Below are 25783 nucleotides of genomic sequence, written 5' to 3' on the forward strand. Positions count from 1 at the left end.
AGATACCCCAGACGTCCCTGCTACTTTTCTTTGGTGTTGACTACTCAAATCTGGGGCCTGAGGCTGTTCTCAGCCTCCTCATGTGGTGGGTGTAAGAACTTTTGTGTAAGATTTTCAACACTTTTTTTTTTTTTTGTAACTCATTGGGAATTTCTGTCCAAAAAAAGCAAAAATGCCACAGTGCAACCTATATCCAACCTGAAATCCCCCTTTTCCCCCAGGAGGAGAGCCTGCCTGCAAAGACATTATAAATGTTCATTGTTCATGCTTTACAGAAGGAGAACAGGACAATCTGGTCTGTTCTTCACCGTGGACTTCTGGCTGGCAAGAGACACTTCTCCACTGCCTGCATCCAGTGGTACTGGGGTGCTCGCTGGGGTGGGAGGGAGCCCAGTGTAAGTAGGACAGTCTGCATTTTAACAGCATTGGTCCCCTGATAGAAATCTTGATTTGTTTCTTCGTGCCTTGACTCGCTCTCAACAAATGTCATGCAAGAATCTTCTCAGCCCATGGGGAATGAAACCAGTAAGTGGAAGATCTGCAAGTTGGAGGGAGAAACACCCACTTGCAGTAGAACTATTGGAGGAGGAGGCACTAGATCATGAAGGCAGTCAGAGCAAAAGAAGTGGAAACCATTTAGATTTAAGCTAGCTAGAAAAAGTACACTACAAAGCATTAAACACATCAAGGAACACACTTGATTAGGAAAAAAAAAATGATTGTTTTATTACATAGCGTTGCAACAGTAATCAAGATAAACTATCTTCAGTTAATCATCCCTCTAGCTAGGCGTGGTGTAGTTTGAACAAATCTTGGATCAGAAATCTCATAAGTTCATGGAACAAGTTAAACACAGCTTAGTGGATCTCAGAGCTTTCAGTGTTGCTGGGCCATATTCTGCTTCTCTTGCAACGGCCAGTAACTCGGTTCCCTGAGTTGTCCCACTGGTTCAGCTGATCCCAGTGGGAGTGCTTAGAGGTAAAGTACCGCCCAGTGCGAGTAAAGCTGGCAGAACTGGGCCCACTGTCAGCGTTCATGCGCTGCCAGACCAGTCACTATTGCTGATAATTGAATTATCTAGAGCAACTAGCTCGTTACTGCCTGTTGGGCTGCTTTGGGCTGGAAAAAAATCTGTCCCCTTTCACTGTCCAGCCTCAAAAAAATAAACAATTCCGTGCTGGTATCAAATGGACAAACCCTCTTCCTTTCCTGGGTTTCTGCTTTTCAGCAGGGAATTTGCCAGCTGTGTTGTTTTGCAGGGTGGTGGCGACGGAAGTGGGTGCTGGAGGTGGCAGCGTCAGAGCAGCGCTCGCAGCAGCGAGCTGCCCGCGGCTGCCATCAGCACGTGCGCTAGGCAGGAGGAGAGGCTGGATCCCGCTCCTGGGTGGAGAGGACATGAGGAAGAATTGGGTTATCTGGGCAAACCGCGCGCATGAGCTGTCGGGGCAGTACTGCTGCTCTGGGGTTCGGGTACACGTGTCAGGACAACGCTTCTCTGCCTTTGTGACGTTATCTGTGCCTGCACCTTAGGCACGGCCCTGGCCGTGAACAGGCAGGGGACTGGGTCTTTTCTTACTTTCACCAGCGTAAAGCAGGAGTGAATCTGAGTCATTAAAGCTCTGCCAGGTTAGAGGACTTCAGTGGTGCCTAGTCAGAAACACTGCGTGCAGCTAAAATATGGAAGGGCAGATCCTTGCCCTGTGAAAAACAGTACAGTGCTCTGACATTAACAGAGTTACTCCAGCTTTCTGCAGAGCATTTGAGGGGTGTTGGGTGCTCAGAAGGTGATGAGACACCTTAAGGTGCACCTTGCCGGACTTGAGAGCCATGGGATCTGAGGGCAGCGTACTCCAGATCCAGGGGCTGTAACGCCCTGAGGAGACACGTCACTGGTAACTGTTTGGGACAGCAGCACACTGGCACTGAATCTGGCCAGGAACAGGGTGAGTCAGCTACTCCTTGTTGAAGACTTCTGCCTCCCATCACTTCCTAAGCCTTTCCCAACTCGGAGCGTTCACGCCTTACCAGCTTCGGGCTGCAAGTTGATGTATCCGGCAGGTGTTGGTCTCGGTGGCTCTGGCACGCCTGTGGGTGGTTTGTGAGTGGTCTCACTGCTGCTGGTGGTGGAAGAGGGGCTGAGAAGTGCCGGAGGGGCGCTGGTCTTGCAAGGCAATGTTGTCGTCTTGGCCGTTGAGGGAACTACGCTCTTTTGGGTGGAGACGGTGGAGTTGGGAATCGGGGTGGGCTTGTGTGGAGGGCGGTTCATTTCTGTGGCTGCAGTGGCAGCGGGTGCAGAGGAGGAGTTAGGGAGAAGGGTGCTGGGAGTGTTGTGGGTGCTCGGGGTGACGGTGTTCGGGGTGGCAGGAGCGAGGCTGGTGGTACCCCCGGGTGCGGGGGGGTTCGCGGACACCAGTGGGGTGCTGGTGTTGTGGGTGGTCGCAGCTGGGTTAGTAATGGTGCTGGTGGTGGTGGTGGCACTGCCCGTGAGAGCAGGGGGTGGGACGGAGCTGGGAGAGGTGGCGTTGGGGTTGACAGTGGCAAGGATGGTGGCGAGGAGGGTGCCAGCGGGGGGGGTGGCCTTATTTGAGGTGGCAGGCGGGTGGATGGAGCACGGGATGATGGAGGCGGTGGTCGGAGCAGGTTGGGCAGTGGAGGTGGCAGCGGGACTCCCAGCAGCACTGGGGACAGGGGTGTAGGAGTGTGGGGGAGTGCTTTTAGGGGGGGTCGGGCTAGTTGGGGTGGGGGCCTTGTGGGGGGCGGTACTGGAATTAGCAGTAGGGTGGCTGCTGATGGCAGCAGGGGTGGGGACAGCGGGGAGGGTGGTGGGTGCGGGGGTGATACTGGCCGAGGTGGTGGGGCGAGGAGGGGTGGCCGTCCCCGTGGGGCCGGGCTCCTCCGTCCCCCCGTGCAGGCCGATTCCCAGGGTGCAGTCCAGCTCGCGCTGGGACTGTCTCTTCACCCAGCGCATCACCGAGGTCTCATTTTCGGCTTCCTTCAGGTAAGGGAGGTTTTCCCCGAGCAGGTTTTTCACATCCGTGACGCTGAGTTTCTGCAATACACAAACAACGTCACCTTCCGTCGTCCTCCCGGCCGGCCGCGCTGTAGAGTGCTTTTTGAACGGGATTGCAGAGCAAGCGATAACTTAAAAAAAAGTGATCTGCTGGGGCTGCGGCCCCAAACCCCGCCGCTCAGCCCCTGCCTGACCCGGCCCTTCTGCGGGAGAACCGCGGCAGCACGCCCAGGACGTACCTGCAGTTCGTCGGGGTTTAGGGCAAGAAAGGTGTCCATGTCCATGTCTACGGCAACGCCGGCTTGGGCCAGGTCTTTCAGGTCCTCTGCTGGAGCTCCACCTTAAAGAAAGCGTGCAGGGCATCTAGACACGCGCAAAGGCTTCCAACATGTTTGGAGAGGTTTGGAAGACTGCTAGAAGGTTTGGAAGACTGGTAGATGTGTCTCTAGTGTGGCTAAACCCCCCCGACCAAAGAAGAGTTACCCAAACTCGGTCACCGCGGGAAGGCTGGAACACCTACCCAGGTACGGCCGAATCCGGCAATAATAGGCCCTGGGGGCGCCAGCCTGGCCAGCAAAGGCCTCCTGGGCTTTCCTGTAGAGTTGGTCCTTCTTGGCTTGAGAGCAAGAAGAAATGTTTAACTGTCCAGCGGTCCTGGGGAGAGGGAGGGTCTCAAGTTAGAGCTGGGGACGCCCCCAAACCACAGCTGAAGCCCTTTTGGTGGTGATGGGACACAAGCGGTTTCTCCCCGCTCACGGTGCCAGTGGCTCAGGCCGGAGCAGGGAGCGGGACGCAGCCGTCCCACCGTGCTGCCTGTGGGCGGGCAGTGCCGAAACGGAGGTGGGGGTCTGCCGTCCCACCGCCCGCTTCCCCTGCCGTCCCAGGGGCCTCGCAGGACTGAAAATCATCCCTAAAAAGTGGCTTACGCGATTGCTTCTGGGGGTATTTGCTCGAGCTGCTCCTCCTGTAGGTTACACAGGTTTCTCCCGCCGATTTTCCGCAGCAAGGGCCCGGTCAAGGTGCCCCCCAGGGCCAGGTACCTGCTGAGCAGCTGCTGGACCTGGAAACACAGTTCAGCCGGCTGCACGCGGGCAGGGACGGAAGATGCTCCCGGGAGAAACTGCAGAACAGCCCTGCCACCCTCAGGCAGTGCCTTCACCCTGAGCTGGGCTCCAGCACCCAGCGGTCCCAGTTTGGGCTCACTGTCCCGTGCACCCCACTGCTGCCGTGGGTTTACCTGGGCAGCCCCCCACTTGCCATCCGAGGGGTCGAGCAGGGCTGCGAGCGTTTCGCTGGACGTCACCGGCCACAGCCCGATCTCCTCGGCCGTGTACTGGCGGGACAGTGGCCCCAGCACCCTCAGCTGCTCCTCCGGGATCCCCGACGGGTAAATCTGTAGGGCCAGGCCCGTGGGGCAGAGAAGAGGGTCAGGGAAGGGAAAAGAATGCGGAAACGGGCACAAAGCACCTGGTCGGGCACCCGAGTGGGTCTCGCCCGTCCCGGAGCTGCGCGGGGGCTCCCGCCCTGTGTTGCCCATCACCTGCTCCAGCTTTTTTTTCACGACCCGGAGGTACTGCACGGGCAGCGGCTGTCCCAGCAGAGGCTTCAGGTTGGCTTTTAAAACCTCATTGCTCAGGCACAGGTCGAACTGCTCGCTGGTGTCGTAGCTGAGGAGCAAGCAGGGGTCGGAGACGGTGTCGGCCGCGATGGGCGCCGACAGGCAGCCTGCGGGCAGGGAGACTGTGTCAGGCAGACGGCGTTTCCTCCCTTCCCGCTCGGAGCCCCTCGGAAGAGCTCTGGTGAATGAAGGAACAGGGAATCGCAATAACGCAGCTCAAGCTGTCCTGCCGGGGCGATCATCCTCCCACCCCCTGGGCCCCCGACCCACTCATTCCTGAGGGACCTGGTGATGTTGCTGCAGGCCACGTGTGCTTTGTCCTGATCAGGGCAGCTACACACGCTCCGGTAAGGTGAGCCCTTTCCCACGCCACCCACACCAGCGTCCTCCCCTGGTGCTGCCCCTGCCCAGGAGTTTTCTCCCCCTGCCCAGCTCCTTCCCGGCTGCTGCTGCCATATTCCTGCTCCTGGGTACGAGCAAACACCCCCGCCTGCTGTAAGGACATCTCCCCCATCTCCCCAGTTAATTTATGGGAATCCCACAGCTTTCTGCCCCGTCCTCTTCCCCCTTCCTGCGGGCACCAGCCCAGGAACGTATTTCGCCCCAAAAAAGCTCCGGACTGGCGATGGCCAAGGGAAACGCTCACGGTCTGCGCTCCGCTTCAGCCTGGGAGGAGATGAAGCCGACGCTGCTGCGAAGGCCCTGAGGAGGGTCAGGGATTTCTCCCGCTGGGAACGTCCCTGGGTGCCGTAGGTGGCCATGATGCTCCTGCCGAAAGCCTCCCGCGCTGCCTGCCGGGGAGGAGCGGAGGGTGCTGGGTCCCGCAGCCTCCGGGCTGGCCTGGCTGCTGGGCCGCTCGCGCTGCGGTCCCGAGGAGGGGGCTTACCTGGGCCACCAAGCTCAGCGTGGGCCGGCTCAAAGCCAGCACGAGCGGCCCCAAACTCTGCAGAGTCTGTACGTCCCAGCTCGAAGGATGCCTGCGGCCGTCGGGAGAAGGTGGGATGCTGGTCCAGCTCAGCACCCTCGCGGTGACCCCATCCCACCTGCGCGTTGCCCACCCCCTCAGAGCAGGCGGAGGCTCCTTACCCGTACACCGTGCCCCCTCCGAGGAGCACGGCATTGAGCGCATCGCGCTGGGCCCCGGTCAGTGCTGGGCAGAGCTTCAGGTTCTCCAGGATCCTGGGGTCCGAGGCCGTGATGGTCTCAGGCTCCATGTCACACACCAGTGCCCCGAGGCTGCCGAGCTGCTCGGGGCGCAGGCGGCTGCTCCTCACCCCCTGGGAGAGAAAACCTCGTACAAACGCCCGGTGAGGGGTGCAGGGGGACCCTGGCCGCCCCCGGCCTCGCCCCCCACTCACCAGGCAGGCCAGCGCCCCGCGCAGCAGCCCCATCCGCCGGCCCGAGCCCCTGGGCAGCAGGTCCAGGTTCCCGCGGGATGCTCGGGCGTAAAACGCTCCACAGGTCTCACCGCGCACCTCGGCCAAGCTACGGGGAGCAAGAGGAGGAACGGGGTGAAGGGCTCTGTGTGTCCAGGTGGGAGATGTCTAACGGTGCTTTTTGGGGGAGGCACGGGGGGAGTCATTTTAAATGGTCACTCTCTTCAGAGCAACGAAGAGGGCCAGCGCGGCCCCAGCCTTGGAGAGGAGCGGGATGAGGAGAGGACCGGGGGTCTGCAGGGCTGGAAATGCCCCGTGCGGATCTGAAGGTGCCCGCAGGCCATTTTCCCAACAGGCAGAGCTCCCCGGGGTGCGCCAGGGCCACGCTGGCGAGGGCTGGATGGCGTGATTTGGCACCAACACCGTGCCCGCGTGCCGCCCTCGGTACTCACTCGAAGAAGAGCAGCAGGTCGGGCGGGTACCCGCTGAAATCGGCCGTTAGGTTCTTGGCAGCGAGCAGCCTGGCCAGGCAGGAGAGCTGGGCAGAAAGAGGCTTTTCTTGGCGACGCCAAGGCGGTGAGAGCCCCATTTCCTGGCACCCCCCCGCTCCCCGTGCCCCGTCGCGCTCTGTGGGGTCTGTGGCCCCTGCCCACCTGGGCACCGCTCAGCTCCGCCGTTTTGTTTCGCAGTCCCTGGGCAAAGGCGAGGACGGCGGCAGCGGGCAGGTCGCCGGCCGGGATGCACTGGAAATCTCGCAGGGCCGAGGCTGAGAGGCTGCGTGGGGGAGGCACGGTTGCGTCTCACCGTCCGCTTTAGCTCCCTGGAACCCCGTGGAGGACAAACCCGCTGGTTCCCTCCGGAAATCCCCCTTTGCCCTGACCGTGGGGTAAGTGGGAATGACACGGGGTGTCGCGAAAACCTCTCCCAGCCCCGGTGCCGCCGAAGGGGGTGCCCAGCAGCCGTGAGGGTGCCTGTCCCCGTGGCCGGGGTGGTGGTAGAGGTGCCTGCCGTACCCTGGGCTTTGGGCGAGGGAGAAACCAGCGGAGCCTGAATTTTGGCTCGGGGGAGGCTCCCGTTGCATCTGTGTCACCCCATGAAGGGAAGGAAATTCTTGGGGTGTTTGTGCTGCAACGCGAGCCGACGCAGCTGAAACCCCAGCCCGGGTGCCAGCACCGGAACCGGCTGCGCGAGGCTTTAAATCTTCTCCAGCCCGGGTCACCTGTCACAGCAGCCGGGACGCGGATGTGGGGAGAAATGCGACATCCACCCGTGTGAGACCCCCCCAATTTGGCTGGGGCCGGTACTTACTCGGTGTGTTGCTTGGTGGCAGACAGGACGGCTCCAAAAATCAGAACAGCCTGGGGAGGAGGACAGAGAGATGCTCAGCCGCAGCGAGGAATGGGGACAAATTTGGGGACCGAGTGGGGAACGGGAGCCGGCCGGTGCGCCCGGACCAGGCACCCAGGAACCGCGGCTGCCCTGGGTTACACGTGGGGACAAAAGCCACCACAGCCGCTCGTGGGAGTGGGGACCCTTCACCAGGGGGGCTGCCCCTGCTCCCCCGGAGCTGGGGGTGGGCTGGGTGCTCGGTTTGGGAGCCGGGCTGCTGGGCAGGGGGTGAGCGGGGACGGGGTGGGATGGGGCAGGGCCACCGGCTGTTGGGGGAACCGCTGCTCACGGCACTGGCTGCGAGGTTTTGGCCAAGCCCTGGCGCGTTCGGAGCCGCCGGAGCCGCCGCCGGGGACTCACCACTGCCGCTTTCCTGAGGTCTGCGGAGAAACCTGCAACGAAGCGGGAGCGCGTTAGAGCTCATCCACGGCCGTGCGCGCAGCCAGCCTGGGCCGTCCTACAGCAGCTCCGGGTTTAGAGCCTGGGAAGGGCCTTTTCCAGTTCAGTAATATTTGGCAAACGCTGGCGAACACCCCGCGGAGAGCAGCCCCCGCGCCGCCCCGCAGCCTGCGCCGAGCCGGAGCACCCCGAGGTGGGTTTAGAAAACCAAAATGGATAAATCTGCCCCTGGAAATCCGTTTGTGCAGATTTCCAGCGCAGCGCTGGGAAAAACCCCACCGCGGGGAATGGGAATCACGGCGGGCTGGAGCATCCCCAGCGGCGGAGAAGCCGGGGCAGGGGACCGGGCGGAACTCACGGAGGCAGAGCGCGGCGGCTGCCAGGGCCGGGGATGCTCGCACCATGCTGCCCGCTCCAGGGCCTCGTCCTCGCTGCGAGCACGGGTACGGATTGTCCCGCGCCCGGGGGTGGTGCTGGCTGCCGGCGGGCTGGGAACGCTCCTGCAGGCGATTCCCCAGTCGGGTGCTGGGGCTGGAGCCCTGGAGAGCGAGGGGTCAGCGTGCCGCCCTGCACAAAATCCCCCCCGACCAAAGGAGAGATTTTAAATCCTGTAGAACAGAAAACGGCATTCCATTCCAAAATGAACTCCACAATAAATCGTCCTCTTTGCCACTCAGAGCCCTGATCCCGTCCGGACCCCAGGGTTCCCCTCCATCCTCCGGCTTCCCATGGGACCACACCAGTGCAGACTGGGAGAAACCCAGTGTAACCCAGCAGAGGAGCCCCAGTAGGCATTGCCCCTGCCCCCAGTACCCAGTTCCACACCTCCCAGTTAGAAACAGAAAATAAATCCCCGCTCTAGAAACACCATCCAGGGCCGCTCCGCGCTGCCCAGAGCAATCAGCTTCTTGCCCTTCCAACTGGACGCGAATAATTTTTCCGCCAAGTCTTACTGCCTTCCCTAAATCCCACCGGTGGCCTGGCCCAGTCGCTCTCCGTCCGGGGGGATCTGGCTGCGGGACGGGGATGCGGCGCTGCCAGCCCGGGGAAGGCGCTCAGCCGGGATGGGCAGCGCGCGGGACGGCTCGGCACTTATCTGCTGCGGGGTGGGGATGTTGCTCAGAAAGCGGGGTGTGACGGGGCAGTTTCTCAACAGTGTTTTGTAAAGCTGCTTTCTGTCCTGGTTTTGGTTTGGGTTTTTTTTTTTTTTTTCTTGTACAGGGTCACTTTGAACTTTGGGGCTGAGTTTAACCCAGTTGAATACGATTGAACTGGGTTTGATCCTGAGGTTTGGTGATTTCTGTGCTGCTGATGGAGACACAGGTCCCCCCGGGCAGCGAAAACCCTCCGGGCGTGCTGGGGCGTATTCTGTAGGGCACTGGGGTGCAGAGTAGACGAGTCCTCGCCGACGGGCTCAGCGCCCCTGCGGGAGCTGCTCCCCTCACCCCGTCCTTTTCGCCTCAGCCATGGACAATCCCGTTCCCTTTTTTCCAGCTTTCTCCTCGTAATTTCTCATCCTGTTCTGAAACGCCATCCAGGAGGTGCCATGAAGGAGGAGAGCGGGGAAAAAAAAAAAAAGGAAGCAAAGATTTTCCGAGGCTGTGCGATGGAAACGTGGAGGAGCCCGACGCTTCCCGGGCAAAGGGAAGGGTGAGAGCAGCCGGCAGCGACGGGCTGGGTTTGGGGCATCGGCCGTCGCAAAGGGACCCTGGCACAGCGCCCAGCAGGGTTTGCCATCCCCACTGTCCCCGTCCCCCACCGAGCAACCCGTCCTGCAGCGCCAGGGCTCGGTCGGTGCCTGCGGGTGTTTCTATTTTCGAAGGATTTGCTGTAAAAATAGCTCTTGTCGGAGCGGTAGGATGACAGAAACCTGTTTGCTGCAGGGCTGGAGGGCAGGGGCGGATCGGGGCCCCTTCGCGGGTCACCGCGTCCACCGTGTCCCCGCGTCCACCGTGTCCCCGCGGAGCTTAAAACCGGCCCCGGGACACCCCAGGGGCTGCGGGGGAGCACAGGAGCATCCACCCCAAACCCGAGTGTGCTGGGCAGCACCGGCTGAAGCCCCGGCCGGTGGTGGGCACCGCTGCCGGATGGCGTCTTCCCTGCTCTTACCCAGCTGCTTCTCCACCCTTGCCGGGTTTATCACCTTACAAAATCTCACCACCTGAAGATTGCAAATAATTCTTTTGGGTCTTCACTCATTTTCCCAGCTGCTTCAACGCGAGGAGTGACCGTTGATGTACACGAGAAACTGTGTGTGGCAGCAGCTTTCCCTGGGCAGCCCCGAAACACCAGGTACCCCCCAAACACCCACCACCCCGGGGCTGCTCCCCCATTTCCCTGTGTTTTGAAATTGGGAGTTTTTCTTCCGACTCTGCTGTTTGGTTCGGGACAAGCCCAGCCACTGGTGTGGGACAGGACGGGGCAGTGGCATCCACCTCGGCCACCTCGGGCATCCTCGGCCACTGGTCTCAGAGTTGCTAAATCCGGGAGGGCTTTCGGGCAGCTGAGCCCGGTGGTTTCGGCCGGGGCATTTCAGCAGGGCGAGGACGAGCGCCCGTGCTCACGCAACAGGTCGGCCGGGCTGGAGCCCTGGGGCTGGTCCCGCTGTGCCGGTCCGGGTTCATTCCTGGAAGCTCCCGGCACCGCGCCAGCCCGCGCAGCGTGGATTGAGAGAGCGGAGGGCGAAGCACGGGGTGGACAGGTAACTGTTTACTGCGGTGATGTGCAACAAGCAGTCAGGGTTTCCGCAAGCTGTACAGAACGGCACGAGTCACACACCCCATCGCAACCCCCCGCGCTCAGATGATGCAGCACATGGCCCCGCGGTGACGGCAGAGAGCAGGGAGCGGGACTGGACGCGGCACGAAGGGAAGCTGGGGAAGGGTGCCTGGAAAACACCTCTGCAGGGTACGGAAAATCCCTACTTAGCTCTGGCGGCTGCTACGCACAAAGGCTGATGGGTGGTGCAGGGGCAGCGGGGCGAGCACGGGGTGCCAGCCCCCAGCACTGAGCGTCCACCACTGTCCCCTCGTGCGCGGGCGCCGGCGCGTCCCCACGTACCACCCCCCGTGACCGCCAGCCCCGCGGCCAAGGGCAGCCTGGTCCTGGATGTGTCCCCTGTCACGCAGCAGGGACCGTGGGAAAGGAAGGCTGAGTCCCACCCCCGATGCTGGAAATCTCACTCGTAACTTTTCAGGGCATCCTGTGCACGTCACCCGCGTTCGTTCTTTGGCAAACAGGTTCATGGCTTTAATTTACAGCTTCGGGAGCCGCCTGCAGCTGCCTCTCCGCTCCTGGGAGACGGGACGGGATGGACAGGGACTGGAAGGAAGGAGATGGCGCTTCTGCTCCTCCAGCCCCCCTGAGCCCTCTGCCACCCGCTCACGAGCCCGCCGTCCCCGCTCGGTGCCCAGGGCTGGCGCCTGCAGAGCGGTGGGCTGCGCACCGGTCCCCACCCTGCAGTGCACGGCGGCACCCTGTGCCAAGCCACCAAAGCAAGGCGATGGCCACCCTGTCCCCGGCCACATGCCGCAGCACGGTGAGCTCGCACCCACCAGCACCCTGGGGTGCAAGGGATGGGCGATGCCGTACCCCATGGGGTTTCGGTGACCCGCACGGTGCGTTCACCTGCAAGGAGAGGGCTGTGACGCTTTATTCCCCCCTCAGGGTAGGAACATCAGTTACGGGAAACCGCTGTCAGGTGCATTTCAAATGGGATGGGGCCTGCGGGGAGACAGTAACTCTGGGGCTGTGCTGATGTGGCAGCTCGGTGACAAACACCCCGGGGATTGGTGCGCTGTATGCAAGGGCGCCCAGCCACCTCTCGCTGCTCCGGAGCCCCCCCCAAACTGCCCACCCGAAGGCAGCAACCCAGCAGCGAGGAGCCATGAGATGGGACCAAACCGCGGTGCTTATTGCCCCTTCTTTGGGTAAAGAAGAAAGGGGTTTGTGTCTTCTGACCTGTCTCAGTTGGGGTTACATCCACACCCAGGAAAAGGCAATGCTAGGAGAAGGAATAATAAGATCTACCAAAAAAAGCTTTGGGCTGCTGGCTGCTCTGACCACAGAGGTACTGAAAATACACGCGTTTCTGAGGCCACCCGTAGTCCAAAACCCTAAAAGACTAGATTCTTCTCATAGAAATTTGAAAAAAGTTTAAAATCCATCCGTATCAACTCACTCACCTTCAACAAACCTTTAAAAACAAACCACACGTGGGCTGCGGCAGGAAGGAAAGCGCGAGGGCAGGGACCTCTCCTGCGCCTGTCGCACAACCCCGGGACTATGGGGGCTGCCGGTGCCTCCCAGCCGCACCTCAGCCTCCTCATCTCCCACCGCCCACGCACCACAGCGGCCTGGACAGAAGGGAACTGGGGATGCGGACACGGAAGCTGCAACCGCTATGTTCTCCTCCCCCTTTGCCGGGCTGCGTTTCAGCATCCCAGCGCTGAGGGTTTGCGGCTACGCCCATCGCGCTCGTGGCAAGGGCAGCGTCTGCGCCACCCCGGCTGTGCCCGAGCCCCAGGACGGGGACGTAAAGCTTTGGGGTCACTCTAAGCTGGTACGTGACACACTGACTCTGCTGCTGAGGCCCAAGATTAGAAAAGGGGCATCCAGTGGCCAGATGGATGATGTGTACGTTGAAAAATAAACCCATCCTAATCGCTGCTAAAATCTGTCTAATCCCAGCCCCAGAAGTGAGGGAAGCCACGGCATACAGAAAGTGCAGATGTGGAGTCAGCGCTGGGCTCCGCGGGGACCCACCAGGACGGAAAATGGAGCATTGGGCTGGAAATGCAGAGAGGTGGTTTGCGCTCACTCCAAAGCCCACTCGGCCAACCACTGCTCACAGCGGGCTCGCTGCTCCTCCGTCTCCGGGCTCTTGGCTTCGCTCAGCACCTCCTCTCCTCCGCCGCTGAGCACGGCTTCCTGACCCTCCTCTTCTTCCTCCTTCCGCATCACCTTGTCCTTCAGCTCTTGGATGGTCTCGTCCAGCCGGTGGGTGACGTGGTGGGGCACCCAGTTGCCGTCCATTGCGGTGACGAAGGGGTCAGGCGCGCAGACCTCGATGAGCTCCTTGCCGGTGGGGATGCGCAGGTAGTAGGCGTGGAGCATCATCCTGTAGGGACTGCTGTCCTTCTTGTGGCTGTAGGTGAAGTCCCCCACGATGGGGTGGCCGACGGCGCTGCAGTGAACCCGGAGCTGATGAGTTCGCCCTAGGAGCGGAGGAGTTGGGGACACAGGTTATCCCTGTAACCCTCCTCGAGGGCACGGTGGTGTGAGGTGACGGTGCACCAAGTGGCATTTGTCCCCCCCAAGTCTGAGAACCAGAGTCCTCCACCAGCTGAGCGTGGCGCTCAGCCCCTTCTAGGCTTTGTTTTTCGCTACGCCACCACGCCGCGACCAAGACCCACCGCTGCAAGGACCGGTCCCGCCGCAGCACCTCTGTCTGTCCAGCCCCAGCAGCCCCCTGCGCCCGCGCTGCCCCAGCCCCCAGCTCCCACCTGTCAGCGGCTGCAGCAGCACTTTGGTTACGGGGTCTCCGCTGTAGGACCCGTGCTCCAGCACGATCAGCTCCGACTGGCAAGGCTTGGGATTTTCACAGCCTGCAAGAAGATCCAGAGAGGGGGTGGTCAGCTCCCTCCAGCACAGCCCGGGTGGTCCGGGCAGGGCGTGGGAGCCGCTCACCCTCCGTCCCGTCGATGCACATCATGTGGGTCATGCCCTCGGTGGTGTTCTTCCCTATGGCGTAGCGGATCGTCATTCGGCTCTGGCCCACGTGGCCCCTGACCTGCAGAGCAGAAAGCCGATTTGCAAACCCAGCCCCGGCCCTCGCTCCTCACCGACGCCGGGACGACAAGAAACAGAGGCCAAGCTGCCATTTTGCAAACTCAGCAGATGCATCCAGAAGCCGGACCTGGCAGGGTGGGCTTACCAGGGCGAGATAGGCTTTGGTCACCAGACGGTCTTTAAAACATTTGTAGGCGCTTCCCGCCGCCGCTTTGTTCAGCGCGACGCACAGAGCTCCGCTGGTGGAGAAATCGAGCTGGTGGCAGAACCTGGGGAGGAGACGGGAGGCGGAGAAGCATTCCTGGGCAGCATCGGCGGCCGAGGCTGGCCGGGACGCGGGGCAGAGCCCCGGTCGGTCGCCGGCTGCTCACCTGAAGCCGTAGTAGGTGTCGGGGTCAGCCAGCTCGGGGAAGCGGTACTTGAGCTGGCTCTGCAGGGTCAGCGTCTCGTACCACATCTTGCTGTCGATGCGGATGTCCCAGTGCTTGTTCACCACGATGAAGTCGGAGCTCTGGTACAGGATGGACAGGTTGTCGATGGTGCCTGGCTCCATGGCCAGCGCCCTGCGGGGAAAATGGGGGTGAGTGGGGTGGGAAGGAGCTCCGGCCGCAGCCTGTGCGCCCCCGGAGACCGGCACAGCACCCAGGGGAGGGAAGGGCCCAAAGACGGGGCCCCCCAGCAGGACCAGAGATGTCCCGGTGCCGCGGCCATCCCGGTGTCACACGGCGCGGCTCTGCCGCTGTCCCGCCTGGAGGCCACATCCCCGTCCCGGTGTCACGCGTGGAGGCCCCGCCACCGCCACCCCGCCCTCTGTCAACCGCGGCCGGGCCGCGATCGCGAACACGCACGGCGGAGGGGACCCGGGACACGACACCCGGCCCACCTGCAGCGCGGACCCCGGCCCGGGCCCGTCGGGGCGGTAACCGGCTACATCGCATCCACCGGAGGCGGCGGGCCCGCGCCCCGCGTCGCGAACGCCGCCGCCCGCCGCCGCGGCGCCCTACCGCGCGTCGCGTCCAATCAACGCCGCCGCCTCCGCGTCCAACCTCGCGTCTCGTCCAATCCACCTCTTGCAACCGGTGCGCCGCGTCCAATCAGCGGCGGCTCGGCTGCGTGCGCGGCGGCCGGAAGCGCGGTGCCGGCGGGGCCCATGGCGGCCGCCGAGGAGAGCCCCGAGGAGAGCTTCTACCAGCGGTTCGCCGCCGAGCTGGAGGTGCTGGCCGAGCTGGGAGGTGGGCGCTGCTGGGGAGCCGCGTCCGGTACCGGCGGCGGAAGGAGGGATCGGGCGGGACCGGGCTTTGCGCGGCCGGGCGCGGAGCCGCCTGTGCTCACCCCGCGGTGCGTCCCCTCCGGTGACCGGTACCGTCGTGTTAACGCCTCTTACAGATGACCCGTCCCCACCCGCTGGCCCGAAAGTCTCCCAATTCCGGAGCAGGAGGCAGCCGCCCGAGGAGCCCGATCCCACCGGGGACCCCGTCGGGGGCAGCAGCCCGGGGGGTGCCAACCCCCGGAAAAGGGACCGGAGCTGCGTCCCCCCCGGCTCCCCGCCGCCGCCCGCTGCCCACAGTAGGTTTGACCCAAACCAGGTCTGAAGCCCCGAGAGGACGGGGAGGGGGCTGCTGACCCCTCTCCCCCCCGACCCCAAGGGGTGCAGGGTGTCCCCTGAGTTCCACCCTTCGGCCGAGGATGCTTCTCCTCTTCCTCCTTCCTTCTCGCAGCCCCGAAGGCGAAGCGACAGCGTCTGGAAGCCGTTAAGAAGCTTGACTTTGGTGTAGATGATGAGTTGGCTACCGATGTGCTCCAGGATGGTAGCCCAGAGCCACCCTCTGCTCCCCAGACTGCCAGGTTGGCCACCTTGAACCTCAATTTTAGCAGGGGGGAGGCAAAGGGCCCTCCAACCCTACCTAGTGGGGTTCGAGGGCCCTTTGCCTCCCCCCTGCTAAAGGAATTTGGCATTCTCCAGCTCGGACCACCTGGAGATGAGCGGCATGGCCCTACTGCAGACCACGCCATCCTCTGAAAAGAAGCGGGTCCTCAAGCGACCGCCCATCCTGGAAGACTACATCAACGTGACGTCCACCGAGGGTACCAGGGTCTTCATGGTCGTGAGGGATGATGATCCCTCTAGGACAGGGGTGGAGGTAAGGAAGGGGGGCTGAAGGCTGGGATTGCTTTTCGGTGATCTCCGTCCAGTTCAGGAGGGGATCGTTGGTGAAGCGTGAAAGGTCTGTGCTGAGCAGCGGTGTGAACGCGTCCTCTGCTCCTCGCAGCTCCCCGATTCCCTGGGCTGGAACACACGCAGGCCGCTCCACTTACTGGGAGTGCCTTTCTCCTACCTGAAGGAACAAGTGAACGAGGAGGTACCGCATCTCACACCGACCTTCCCGTCTTGTTGGCTCCCAAATCCCTGCTCCCCTCAGCTGCGGATTAGCAGGGCATCTCTGACCCCCTCCTCTCGCTCTTTTTCTCCTCAAGCGTCGCAGGCGTGTTCTGGAGGCATCGCAGCAGCTGACAGAGATAATCAACAGGTGGGATGTTGGGACGAAATCCCGCTCCGATCCCCGCCACGCTGTTGGATGCGGCTCCCAAGATGCTCTGGTGGGGTCCAGTTTTTGGGGCCGTGCAAGCGGAGGAGCCTCTTTGCTCTCAGCATCCCCAGCTTGGGAAGTCTGGGTGTAATTCCTGACTCCCTGGGTGCTTTGAGGCAAGTCAATTCTCTTTTTGCAGTTGCCTTGAGAAAGAGACTGGCGCCGAGAGCCCGGAGCCCAACGGGGAAGTGGAGCCAGCAGAGGAGGAGGAGGAGGAATCAGCGCTGCATTGCCTCTGGGTGGACAGGTTCACTCCCCGGCGCTACATAGAGCTGCTCAGTGATGATGTGAGGGGCTAGGCTAAGTGGGGGCTTGGGGTTCGGGTGGGCTTACGGCTTTTCTAACTCCCCTTGATGCTGCTGGATCGCAGTTCTATGGGGCTGCGGGGCTTTCCAAAGCGCTGCCTGCGGGCTCTGTCCCTGCTAGCCCTGCCCGGGGGCAGCTGTGCTGCAGAGAGCTCGGGGCAGGGGTTTTTCAGCTGGGGACCCTCTGACAAAAGAGACTGAAAGATGACCAAAATAAGACGAAAAACGTTGGGTGGACTTTAGCCAGGAATTGTTGGCTATTTTGATTTTTCTGGAATATTAGAAGTTTTGTAGGGAATTGGAAATTATAGAAGAGACTGAGAAGCGCTTCTGCGGTTTGACGGGGTTTGCTTGCTGTCTTGCCCACCGCGCAGTACACAAACCGCTGCCTTCTGAAGTGGCTCAAGCTCTGGGACACGGTGGTGTTTGGGAAGGAGAAGGCTGTGAAGAAGGCCAAGCCCAGTGCTGAGGCCCATCCTCCATTCAATCAGCCCAAGGAGCAGCAGAATAAGTGGAAAACAAAGGTCCAGCTCACAGAGGAGATTCTGGAAGCTGAGCTGGACCAGCACAAGAGACCCAAATACAAGGTGAGCAGGACAGGACACTGCTGCGGTCGGTCTTCTCTCCTGTCCCACTCATCCTGCCACCGAGGTGAGGAGCAGGGTCTTCCAGTATAGATCCAGGAGAAATCAGATCCCTTGTTTCTCCTTAGAGAATGTGGGGTTTTCTCGTTTCTTCTTCTCTTTTGGCTTGGGTAATGTGATAACAAGGGGAGAGGAGTAGACTTTCTCCAGCCAGGTTAAATGGGCTGGTTGAGGAAAGACACACCGTGTTTAGCAGAGGTTGGTCTCGACTTTATTTGTTAGGGGCAGGCCTGGCGTGCCTTTGAGCAAGAGTTTCTGCATCCAGAAAAGAGCAACGGTGCTCAAATGCTAAAGGGAGCAAAGGAGGGAGGAAGCCCTGCCTTGCTGCCGGCTGGGCTGACGTTACCTCTCTGCCGCAGGTAGCCCTGCTCTGTGGCCCTCCTGGCTTGGGGAAGACCACGCTGGCCCACATCATCGCGAAGCACGCGGGGTACAATGCCGTCGAGATGAATGCCAGGTGAGTCTGTGCCGTCTGCCGCGCTGGTGGAGGTGACGCCGTGCCGGAGGTGACGCCGTGCTGCGGCAGCCTGGCACTGGCTTGTCTTGCAGTGATGACCGCAGCCCCGAGGTCTTCAAAACCCGCATCGAAGCTGCCACCCAGATGAAGTCTGTGCTGGGTGCCAACGAGCAGCCCAACTGCCTGATCATCGATGAGATAGACGGTGCGCCCGCGGTAAGCCCGGCCTGCATCTGGCCACCTTTTGCGTTCATCGCTTAATTATTGCCCTCGTAGCAGTTCGTCCATTCTAGGAGCAGTTCTTGGCTCTGAACAGCAAGAGTTCATCCTTTCTGTCCTTGATTATTTTTTTTTTCCAAGGCGTCTATCAATGTGCTGCTAAACATCATCCACCGTAAGGATGGGGAGGGCGAGGCGGCAGGCGGCGCGGGCCGGAGGAGGCGGCGCGAGGGCGGGCTGCTGCTCAGGCCCATCATCTGCATCTGCAACGACCAGTTAGTACGGCCGGCGTGTCTGGGGGGGATGGAGAGCTGAGACCCCTGCCCCGAGTGAGGAGGCAGCTGCTGTGGCCTGCAGCCAAAGCCTTCCTGCACCGGGTTATCTGCCATCAGACCTGCGGCTTGGAAGTGCCTTTTGGAAAGGAAAACCACGGCAGGCTCATCTCTCCTGAAACCCCCCAGCCCTTGTGTCTGCTGGGGTGACTTGTGGCTGGGTGTGAGCGTACCGCTGCGTCCGTGCATGCCCAAGTGTGCAGCGGCGTACGGGCAGCTGCTAAACAACCCTTCTCTCTTTGAGCGGCGCATTAACGTCTGGATTTCTTCCCCTGCTAGGGTTGCTCAGAGACCCCTGTGCTTCCCTCTGCCAGGTATGTCCCTGCTCTCCGGCCGCTGCGGCAGCAATCGTTCCTGCTGAACTTCCCTCGGACGGCACCGTCCCGGCTCGCCCAGCGGCTCTGCGAGGTGCGGCGCGGCCAAGGGCCCCTCTTGCCCCGGCCCCGGCCAGTAGACCCTCCCTGCTGACGCCCCTCTCGTGCAGATTGCCCTGTGGCAGGGCATGCGGGCGGACATGGCCGCGCTGCTGGCGCTGTGCGAGAAGACGGAGAATGACATCCGCTCCTGCATAAACACGCTGCAGGTACCTGGGGGGTGTCGCTGGGGGACACGGACTTGCTGTGGCTCTTGACTTGATCAGATGGGGATGGAGGAGAAAAAACTGTCCCAGGCAGATCCCTAAACTGTCCGCCCTGCCCACTGTGTTGTTTTTTACCTTGATTCCCCTACAAACGGAGCAGGAGCGAGCTGCTGCTGTCTGCGGCTTTCCCTAGCACCAGCTAGCTGTTGTGGGCATCCCCGCCCTCCCCGTGGTCCCCGTCCTGCCCCAGCCCCTCGCTTGCGTTGCAGTTCCTGCACAGCCGAGGCCAGAAGGACCTGAGCATGCAGATGGTGCAGACGATGAAGATTGGCTTGAAGGACCAAAACAAGGGACTCTTCTCCATCTGGCAGGAGATCTTCCAGCTCCCAAAGGTCCAGAGGTAAAAGGGGGGGATTTATTAGGTCTGCTGTCTGCGGGGGGCACGCTGCACTGTGGTACACCAAGACCTGCAGTAGTGAAATCAGAAAGGTCCTGGAGAGCTGGGCTGCCCTGTAGCAGACCTGGCTTCGTCAGATTTGTGTGTCCAGGTGCTCTTTGGCCATTCTAGTGCCCAATAATTTGGCATCAGTGTTGCCTTCAGCCCGGTTTGCAAGGGTCCAAATATTCCTTGCTGGTCGGTTTAGCGCTGGAGCACCCTGAGCTCTTCCCTTCTGGCTCCCCCCCGGCACAGGATAGGAATGGACCCTGCTTTGCCAGCCCAGCTCCTGGTGGGCGATGAGGACCTGTTGCACGTTGGGGGCGCGGCTGGCTTCAACGCGTCCTCCCACCGCTTCCACCACATCCTGCACCTCGCCGTCTCCTCAGGGGAGCAGGAGAAGCTCGCCCAGGTAAAGCAGCTGAGGGGGAGAGCTGAGCCCCTTGCTCTGCTGTGTTGTGCTGGAGCTGAGCTCAGTGGGATGCACAAAATCCCGGCGACGTGCTGCTGTGGGACCTCGAGCGATCTCTGATCCTGCGCCCGTTTCCAGGGTCTGTACGAAAATTTCCTGAACATGAAGCTGCGCGACTCCAGCCTCGGCTCGGTGTGCTTGGCCCTGGAGTGGCTGGGCTTCTGCGACCTGCTGAGCCGGGCTGTGCTGCACGGGCAGAGCTTCCAGCTGATGCGATACCTGCCCTTCCTGCCCGTGGCTTTCCACATGCTCTTCGCGGCCACCAACATCCCTCGGCTCGCTTATCCCAGCAGCCAGCATGAGGCAAGTACCAGAGAGGGCAGGGCGGCGGCATGGCTCCGGCTCTGTCGCCCTCGGGGACATCGGTGGTTGCAGCCGTGGCTGAGCCGTCCCTGCCCTCTCCACCAGGCCCTGGCCAAGCGGAACCACATGCAGAACCTCGTCATGTCCATGGTGACGGGGATAACGCCCAGCGCCCGCAGCCGCATGGGGCAGCAGTCTCTTGTCCTGGAGGTGCTCTGCCTGCTGCTGGACATCATCGCCCCGAAGCTCCGACCGGTGAGTGCCCATCGGGCCCCTCTCGCTGCGGGGGCAGGAGTCCTGCCAGAGTGACGTGTCCCCTCTGCAAACCCCGCCACGAGGGCTGGGACGCGTCCCCTGTGCTGTGTCGCCCAGGCTGAGCTATCCTGGACCTCTGTCCCCAATTCCTCTGTCCCCGGACCTCTGCATCCTAAAAAGCTGAGGATGAGATGCTGAGCGACCCGAGTGCTGGGTGCGTGGTGGGGTGTCCGGCCCGTCCTGCACCTGGGGAGTGGGTTTGGCTGAGCAGGGATGTGGGGGCTGGTGCAGTCTCCTTCCAGCAGCTGGTTCCCGTGCACCAGGGTCTGTCCCCGCTCTGTGACGTATGAGTTTTCCCTAACAGGAAACTAAACTTGGCCTGAAGCTCACGGGTGTTGACTGTCCTTTCTCATGCAGAGACAGACCCCGTGCTCAGGTTATTGTCGTGTTTAGAAGTCGCTGTGGGTCAGTGATGCTCCCCCCTTGGGCTCCCCTCTCCTCCCCAGGTGAACACCCAGCTCTACAGCCTGAAGGAGAAGCAGCAGCTGGCGGACCTCATCAGCACCATGCTGGCCTACAACCTCACCTACCAGCAGGAGCGCCTGCCCGAGGGCCAGTACGTCTACAAGCTGGACCCGTAAGTCCCCAGGGTGGGGAGAAGGCGTAAGGCTCCCAAATAACAGCAGAGAGTTTGGGAAGGAGTCGGAGCCCAGAAGCATCAGGACGTTGGGTTGGTTTCTGGCAGCTGAAGGTTTCTCTGGCAACGGTGGCAGCTGGGTTGGCGTGAGCTGGGACGGCTGCAGGGTTTCTCCCAGGGTTCTGCGGGGATTATCTACTTTTTGCCTTGTTTTTTTGTAAAGGAGGAGACCGGGAGCCTGAAGCGGGGCTGGTTTTGCTTTAATGGGATTAAAGGAAGGGAAGCAGCTGCCTTTTGCCTGTTACCAGGGACGGCAGAGGAGGGACCGAAGCTGCCGGGGGCCGGTGGCAGCAGGTCTGCCCGGACGTGTTGGGTGCAGGGGGTGACCGCAGCAGTGCTCGCAGCCACGGCCGGAGCGCGCTGTGCGAGGCAGGCTTGTGCCTCACTGCGAAAAAGCAGGAGGAAGGGGAAGGAAAAAGCCGGGCAGTGTTGCCTGTCTTTGCGAAGCGAGATGCTCTCCCAGGACTCCTGGCTGTCAGCTTTCTGTAGCGCATTAAACATTGAGGGTGTGTCCAGACCTCAGGGCTGGTTTCAGGTGGTGACAGGGCGGTCAGGGCTGGAGAGACGAGGTTTTTTGGCGGGTTCACACATTAACAATGGGTACGCAGCATCTCCCCTCTGTGTGTTGCTGCTCGCCCGGCCAGGGCGGGGTGTGGAGGGGCACGGCCGGCACACGCTGAGGCTGGAGCTACGGCCGCTGCCTCGCACCGCGGTGAAGCAGAGCTGTGCCTGGAGATGTTTCTGGTGTCAAAAAGCTGGCGGAGGGGCTGCTCTGCATGTTGTGAGCGATGCCTCTGTTCCCGTACGCTTGCCCGAGCCCCGCCCGTGCTGGATGGGAGCTTGTGGGTGCTGCTTCAGGATGAGAGGATGAGTGAGACAGAATCACAGACTGGTTTGGGTTGGAAGGGACGGTTAAAGCCCAGCCAGTCCAACCCCCCTGCCAGGAGCAGGGACATCTCCAACCGGATCAGGTTGCTCAGAGCCTCATCAAACCCGGCCTTGGTTTTAATTGCTGAATTTGTACATTAATAGCTGGCCGCTGCTAGCCTTGCATCTTGCCATTCGTTAAGTCTGTGCAGAGCTGTAAACGCTCTCGAGGCCTCTGTGAAGTAGTACAGACCCGACCACAGCTAGGAGCAATGCTAATGTCTTCCTGGTGCAAAGTTAATTACAGAAATTAGCCTCTGTTAAATCAAGCAGCTGTATCTAATTACAGTGAAGTACTCTTTTTTTTTTTTTTTTTTTTTTTTTTTCCTTCTTCTTTTTTTTTCTTTTTCCTACGGAAAGGCCTGTGGGAGCTGCAGGGAGCCATCCTCCCATGCCCTCCCCACGCCGGGCTGTGCCACCCAAACGTGGCCGTGGGGAAACCGCGGGACGTTGGGAGCCACCTGGTGCATTGCTGTGTTTTGCTTCACTTTTTTTGCGAGGTCTGAGCCCATTTCCAGGCTGTGCACAGAGATGATGGACGGGGACCACGGGGGTGTCATGTCCTGGTCGCACCTCTGAGTTGCGTCCTGGCATCTCTCTGCCATCAGAGTTATCGACACCTATGTTTTCTCCTTAAAACTTTTAAAATCCTAGATTAATTTATAAATGACTACAAAGCCACCTGACACAGGACTTTGCTCCCTTTATTTTGAGGGGAGTAGCACTGAAGGTGAATAAAGCGTGAAATATTTCCAGCTGGCTCCTCGGTGCTGGGCTGCGCCTGGGCTTTCGCTGTGCTGAAGCAGGCCTAACTCCAGAGCTGGTGCACCAACCCATTAAGAATAAAACCGCTCTGATTAGCCAGAATTACTGTTCATGGCCGTAGCTCAATTAAATGGCTCCCTGCGGGCACCTCAGGGTTCACGCGGAGGGCCGCGGTGCCGCTCGTGCTCCGGCTATGGTGTGCCTGTGGCTTTTTCAAGACAATCTGCTCGGCGCAGACCTGCCTGCAGTTTCCTCTTCTTGCATTAGACCCAAGATTAAAAAGCGCGTTATCCCTCCTGGGTTCCCATCCAGCCGCGATGCCCTCGGCAGCCTGACTCCGCACGGCCAGCACTGCTCCCTGGGCATCTGCGAGCGCTGCTGCCGCGCACGCGGGCTCGGAGAGGACAGCGATGGGGAAACTGAGGCACCGTGGCCAGGATCCTACCGAGAGCCTGGGGGGACGGGGCTGTGCCCGTGTCAGGCTGCAGTTTGCAAAATGCTTTCTTATTTTCAGTGTTGATTTTCAGTATTAACGTATTTTTCTCTGCTCCCCTGCTCTGGGTGCAGGAACGTGGAGGACGTCTGCCGGTTCCCGGACCTGCCGGTTCGCAGGCAGCTGACCTACCAGGCCAAGCAGCTCATCGCCAGGGAGATCGAGCTGGAGAAGATGAGGAGGACGGAGGCTGTGCTGCAGGCACGAAACCTGTGCGAGGTAGGGAGGGCTCGCTGTGTCCCACAGTTTCGGGGAGACGGTGGGTCCCTCAGGGCAGATAAAGTCCTTAGGGCTGGCGTGGGGACCTGGTGTTTCCGAAGCAGCCGGTGGCTTTCGCTCTGCAAATGGAAATCCAGGATTAACCCCCCCAGTCGCAGCTGTCTGCCTGCACATCTGCCTCCAGGCAGCACGTCCGCGCTGGGGTGGCGAGCCCCAGGGGTTCATCGCTTTGCAGGGATTCTGGAAAGAAACGCTCGCTGTGAATAAAAGCTTTAAGCTCTCTAACGAGCGTTGTGAGGAGATGGGAACTTTAGTTCGTCTGGCTGCGATTTGTACGTGTCTACGGGGGAGCTGACCTCTCTCCTGCCTGCATGATCCCTTGCTGCTTCACGTTGATCCTCCCAAAGGTCCCTAAGCCCCTGAGAAGAGCAGAGTTACTCTGCCTGCCACCAGAACCCATCGTGGAGCAGCAGGCAGGAGGCAGGAAAGGGTGGAAATGGATGGAAAAAGCTGAGAAACAGCTCGGGTGTAGTTGGTGCTTGCCCTGCCCTGATGCTGTGGGGATAATTAATCCCTGGAGAGCCCCTTCTTTCAGCAGAAGGGCTTTCTCAGGGGATGCGGGGGGCAAGGAGATGCTGCAAAAACATCTCTGGGGGCTCCTTGTTTACACGGTGTCGACTGAGGTCCCAGGGGTGGGGACTGCAAACGCACAGATGCCCAAAGCCCTGCCGGGGCTAATCCCGCGTGCTGCCACGAGACAGAGATTAGTGAACAAATCCTTGTCGAGGTGGAGGGTGCCCAAATCTTGAGCTCGACCGGCCCCAAGGGAGCCCTCTCTCTGAGCTCTCCTTTCTGCAGGAACCTGGGAATGGCCCCAGCGAGGCCGCGGAGCAAGCTGACGCGGGGCCGGCGGTGACCCCCAACCACCAGCAGCGCCTGGAGCACATCGTCCGGAGGGCGGCGGTGGAGGAGAAGGTGAGCGGGCTGCAGTTCCTGCCTCGTTTCCTACCTTGCCTGCTAGAGACTGGCTGTCTCCACTGGTATTTATTTATTTTTAGTACAGTTTCTTTTAATAGCGGAGTTTGGCAGCACGTGTCCCGTCATTGCGCCGCTGGGTTTGTAAGCGTGGGGATCTGGGTGACGATTATGGATGTGCCCCACGAAGCTTTCAGGGGTGGGGAAGGAAAGAGATGTGAGTGCGTTAAAACAGCCGAATTTTGGCTCGGTGGGAGCTGCGGGGCTGGGAGGTGGGGAGGGCTGTGGGGAGTCAGCAGGTGAGCCAGACTGATCCCACCTTGAGCACCCCAGAGGAGCGAGAGGCCCCCCGCCACCGGGGCCAAGACCCTGGCCGTGCGTAAGCCCCCGCTCCAGCGCAGTGAACCTTCACAGTTGTCTTTGCCACCCAGTTTTGAATGCAGTTTGCATTTTGCCGAAGCAGCTGGCCCTTTCTGTGGGATTTGCATCCAACTCCGCTCGGTGGCTTCCTCCTGTGTTGGCTGCTCAAAGAGGGAAGGGGCTGGCACAGCCCCGGGCGGGGGGTGATGTCCCTGCGCAGGACCCCCAGCCAGGGCCCCCCCTGAACTGCATGAGATGCTGTCTGGGGCTGATTTGGCTTAAAATATGGGGCAGAGCCAAGCGGGCTCACGGGGGTCTGGCCTTGCACCGAGCTGCCAGAGAGACACCGGGTTTGCTCGTGGCTGTCTCCAGACGTGAGCTGTAAACGCAGGCGCTGACGGAGCCGCGCTCATCTGCTTTTTTTTTTGCTTTTTGCAGCCTGAGACCGACTTCTTCGGGCGGCCACTTCGGCGGCAGCAGGCGGCCACAGCCCCGGGTAGGTGGCAGGGGGACGGGGTGGCCATGAGTAGCCCCACCCCTGGGAGGGTGGCAGAGGGATGGGGTGGCCATGGAGGGGTCCCAGCGTGGGGATATGGAGCAAACTGACCCCGATGCAGCAGGCAGGGGAGTGGATTCCGGCAGCGTCCGAAGGGCCGGCAAACACACGGAGCTGGGCAGCACGGCTGGTGGCACCTCAAGTGCTTGTAGGATCTGGGACAAGAGTTTCTGCAGGTCTTTACCATCGATCTTCCCCCCCCGCAGCCCCTCAGGCCTCCAAGGAGGAGTCCATCGAGAGCCAGATGGGAAAGGCCGTGGGGAAGAGCGACGTCTGGTTCCGGTTTAACGAAGGGGTTTCCAACGCCGTCAGGAGGAACATCTACATCAGGGACCTGCTCTAGCAGGGCCGAGGGGAAGCCCAGGAAGTTACGGAGATGGAACTGAAGGAATAAGCTGACTTGACTTTCTAACCCGGGGATGGGGTGCTTGTCTTGTTTGTTGTTTTTTTTTTAGTACCCACTTGTTTTGTTTAAAAAAATTAAATATATATAAAAAAGTTAATCATGATATTGTTCTGTTTATTTAATTTATAAACCCTTAGTTGGCATATTTTGCCTGTTTGGCTGCGATATTATATCCTACAGTATACAAAAGAATACTTAAAATTGCTGCAAGT

At 60.8% G+C, this 25783-nt stretch overlaps 3 protein-coding genes across 3 annotated transcripts; 1 reads left to right on the forward strand and 2 right to left on the reverse strand.

Annotated features, from left to right (window-relative positions):
* Positions 1-75: 75 nt before the first annotated feature.
* Positions 76-8196, reverse strand: LOC147598810 (mesothelin-like protein). The gene is made up of 16 exons (XM_086760017.1): positions 8151-8196; positions 7754-7785; positions 7313-7362; positions 6658-6778; positions 6457-6542; positions 5987-6113; positions 5715-5905; positions 5515-5605; positions 5275-5419; positions 4551-4735; positions 4248-4403; positions 3937-4070; positions 3531-3664; positions 3250-3350; positions 2026-3049; positions 76-1380 (listed from the first exon to the last, which is right to left on the reverse strand). The coding sequence occupies exons 1-16, from the start codon at positions 8194-8196 to the stop codon at positions 1298-1300; spliced, it is 2706 nt and encodes a 901-aa protein (XP_086616143.1). The 3' UTR covers positions 76-1297.
* Positions 8197-11016: 2820 nt separating this feature from the next.
* Positions 11017-14582, reverse strand: RPUSD1 (RNA pseudouridine synthase domain containing 1). The gene is made up of 6 exons (XM_086759829.1): positions 14466-14582; positions 13954-14145; positions 13728-13851; positions 13481-13583; positions 13297-13398; positions 11017-13008 (listed from the first exon to the last, which is right to left on the reverse strand). The coding sequence occupies exons 2-6, from the start codon at positions 14133-14135 to the stop codon at positions 12608-12610; spliced, it is 912 nt and encodes a 303-aa protein (XP_086615955.1). The 5' UTR covers positions 14136-14145; positions 14466-14582; the 3' UTR covers positions 11017-12607.
* Positions 14583-14712: 130 nt separating this feature from the next.
* Positions 14713-25668, forward strand: CHTF18 (chromosome transmission fidelity factor 18). The gene is made up of 22 exons (XM_086759828.1): positions 14713-14814; positions 14969-15148; positions 15301-15427; positions 15546-15723; positions 15853-15942; positions 16058-16110; positions 16310-16457; positions 16850-17062; positions 17479-17576; positions 17669-17792; positions 17937-18070; positions 18442-18535; positions 18612-18710; positions 18977-19107; positions 19399-19555; positions 19694-19918; positions 20024-20173; positions 20680-20810; positions 23130-23274; positions 24133-24249; positions 25048-25105; positions 25372-25668. Exons 1-22 carry the CDS (start codon positions 14733-14735, stop codon positions 25506-25508), a joined length of 2871 nt encoding a protein of 956 aa, XP_086615954.1. The 5' UTR covers positions 14713-14732; the 3' UTR covers positions 25509-25668.
* Positions 25669-25783: the final 115 nt, after the last annotated feature.

The sequence above is a fragment of the Chlamydotis macqueenii genome, chromosome 15 (assembly GCF_036417535.1).
Source record: "Chlamydotis macqueenii isolate bChlMac1 chromosome 15, bChlMac1.mat, whole genome shotgun sequence".
Taxonomy (NCBI): Eukaryota; Metazoa; Chordata; class Aves; order Otidiformes; family Otididae; genus Chlamydotis; species Chlamydotis macqueenii.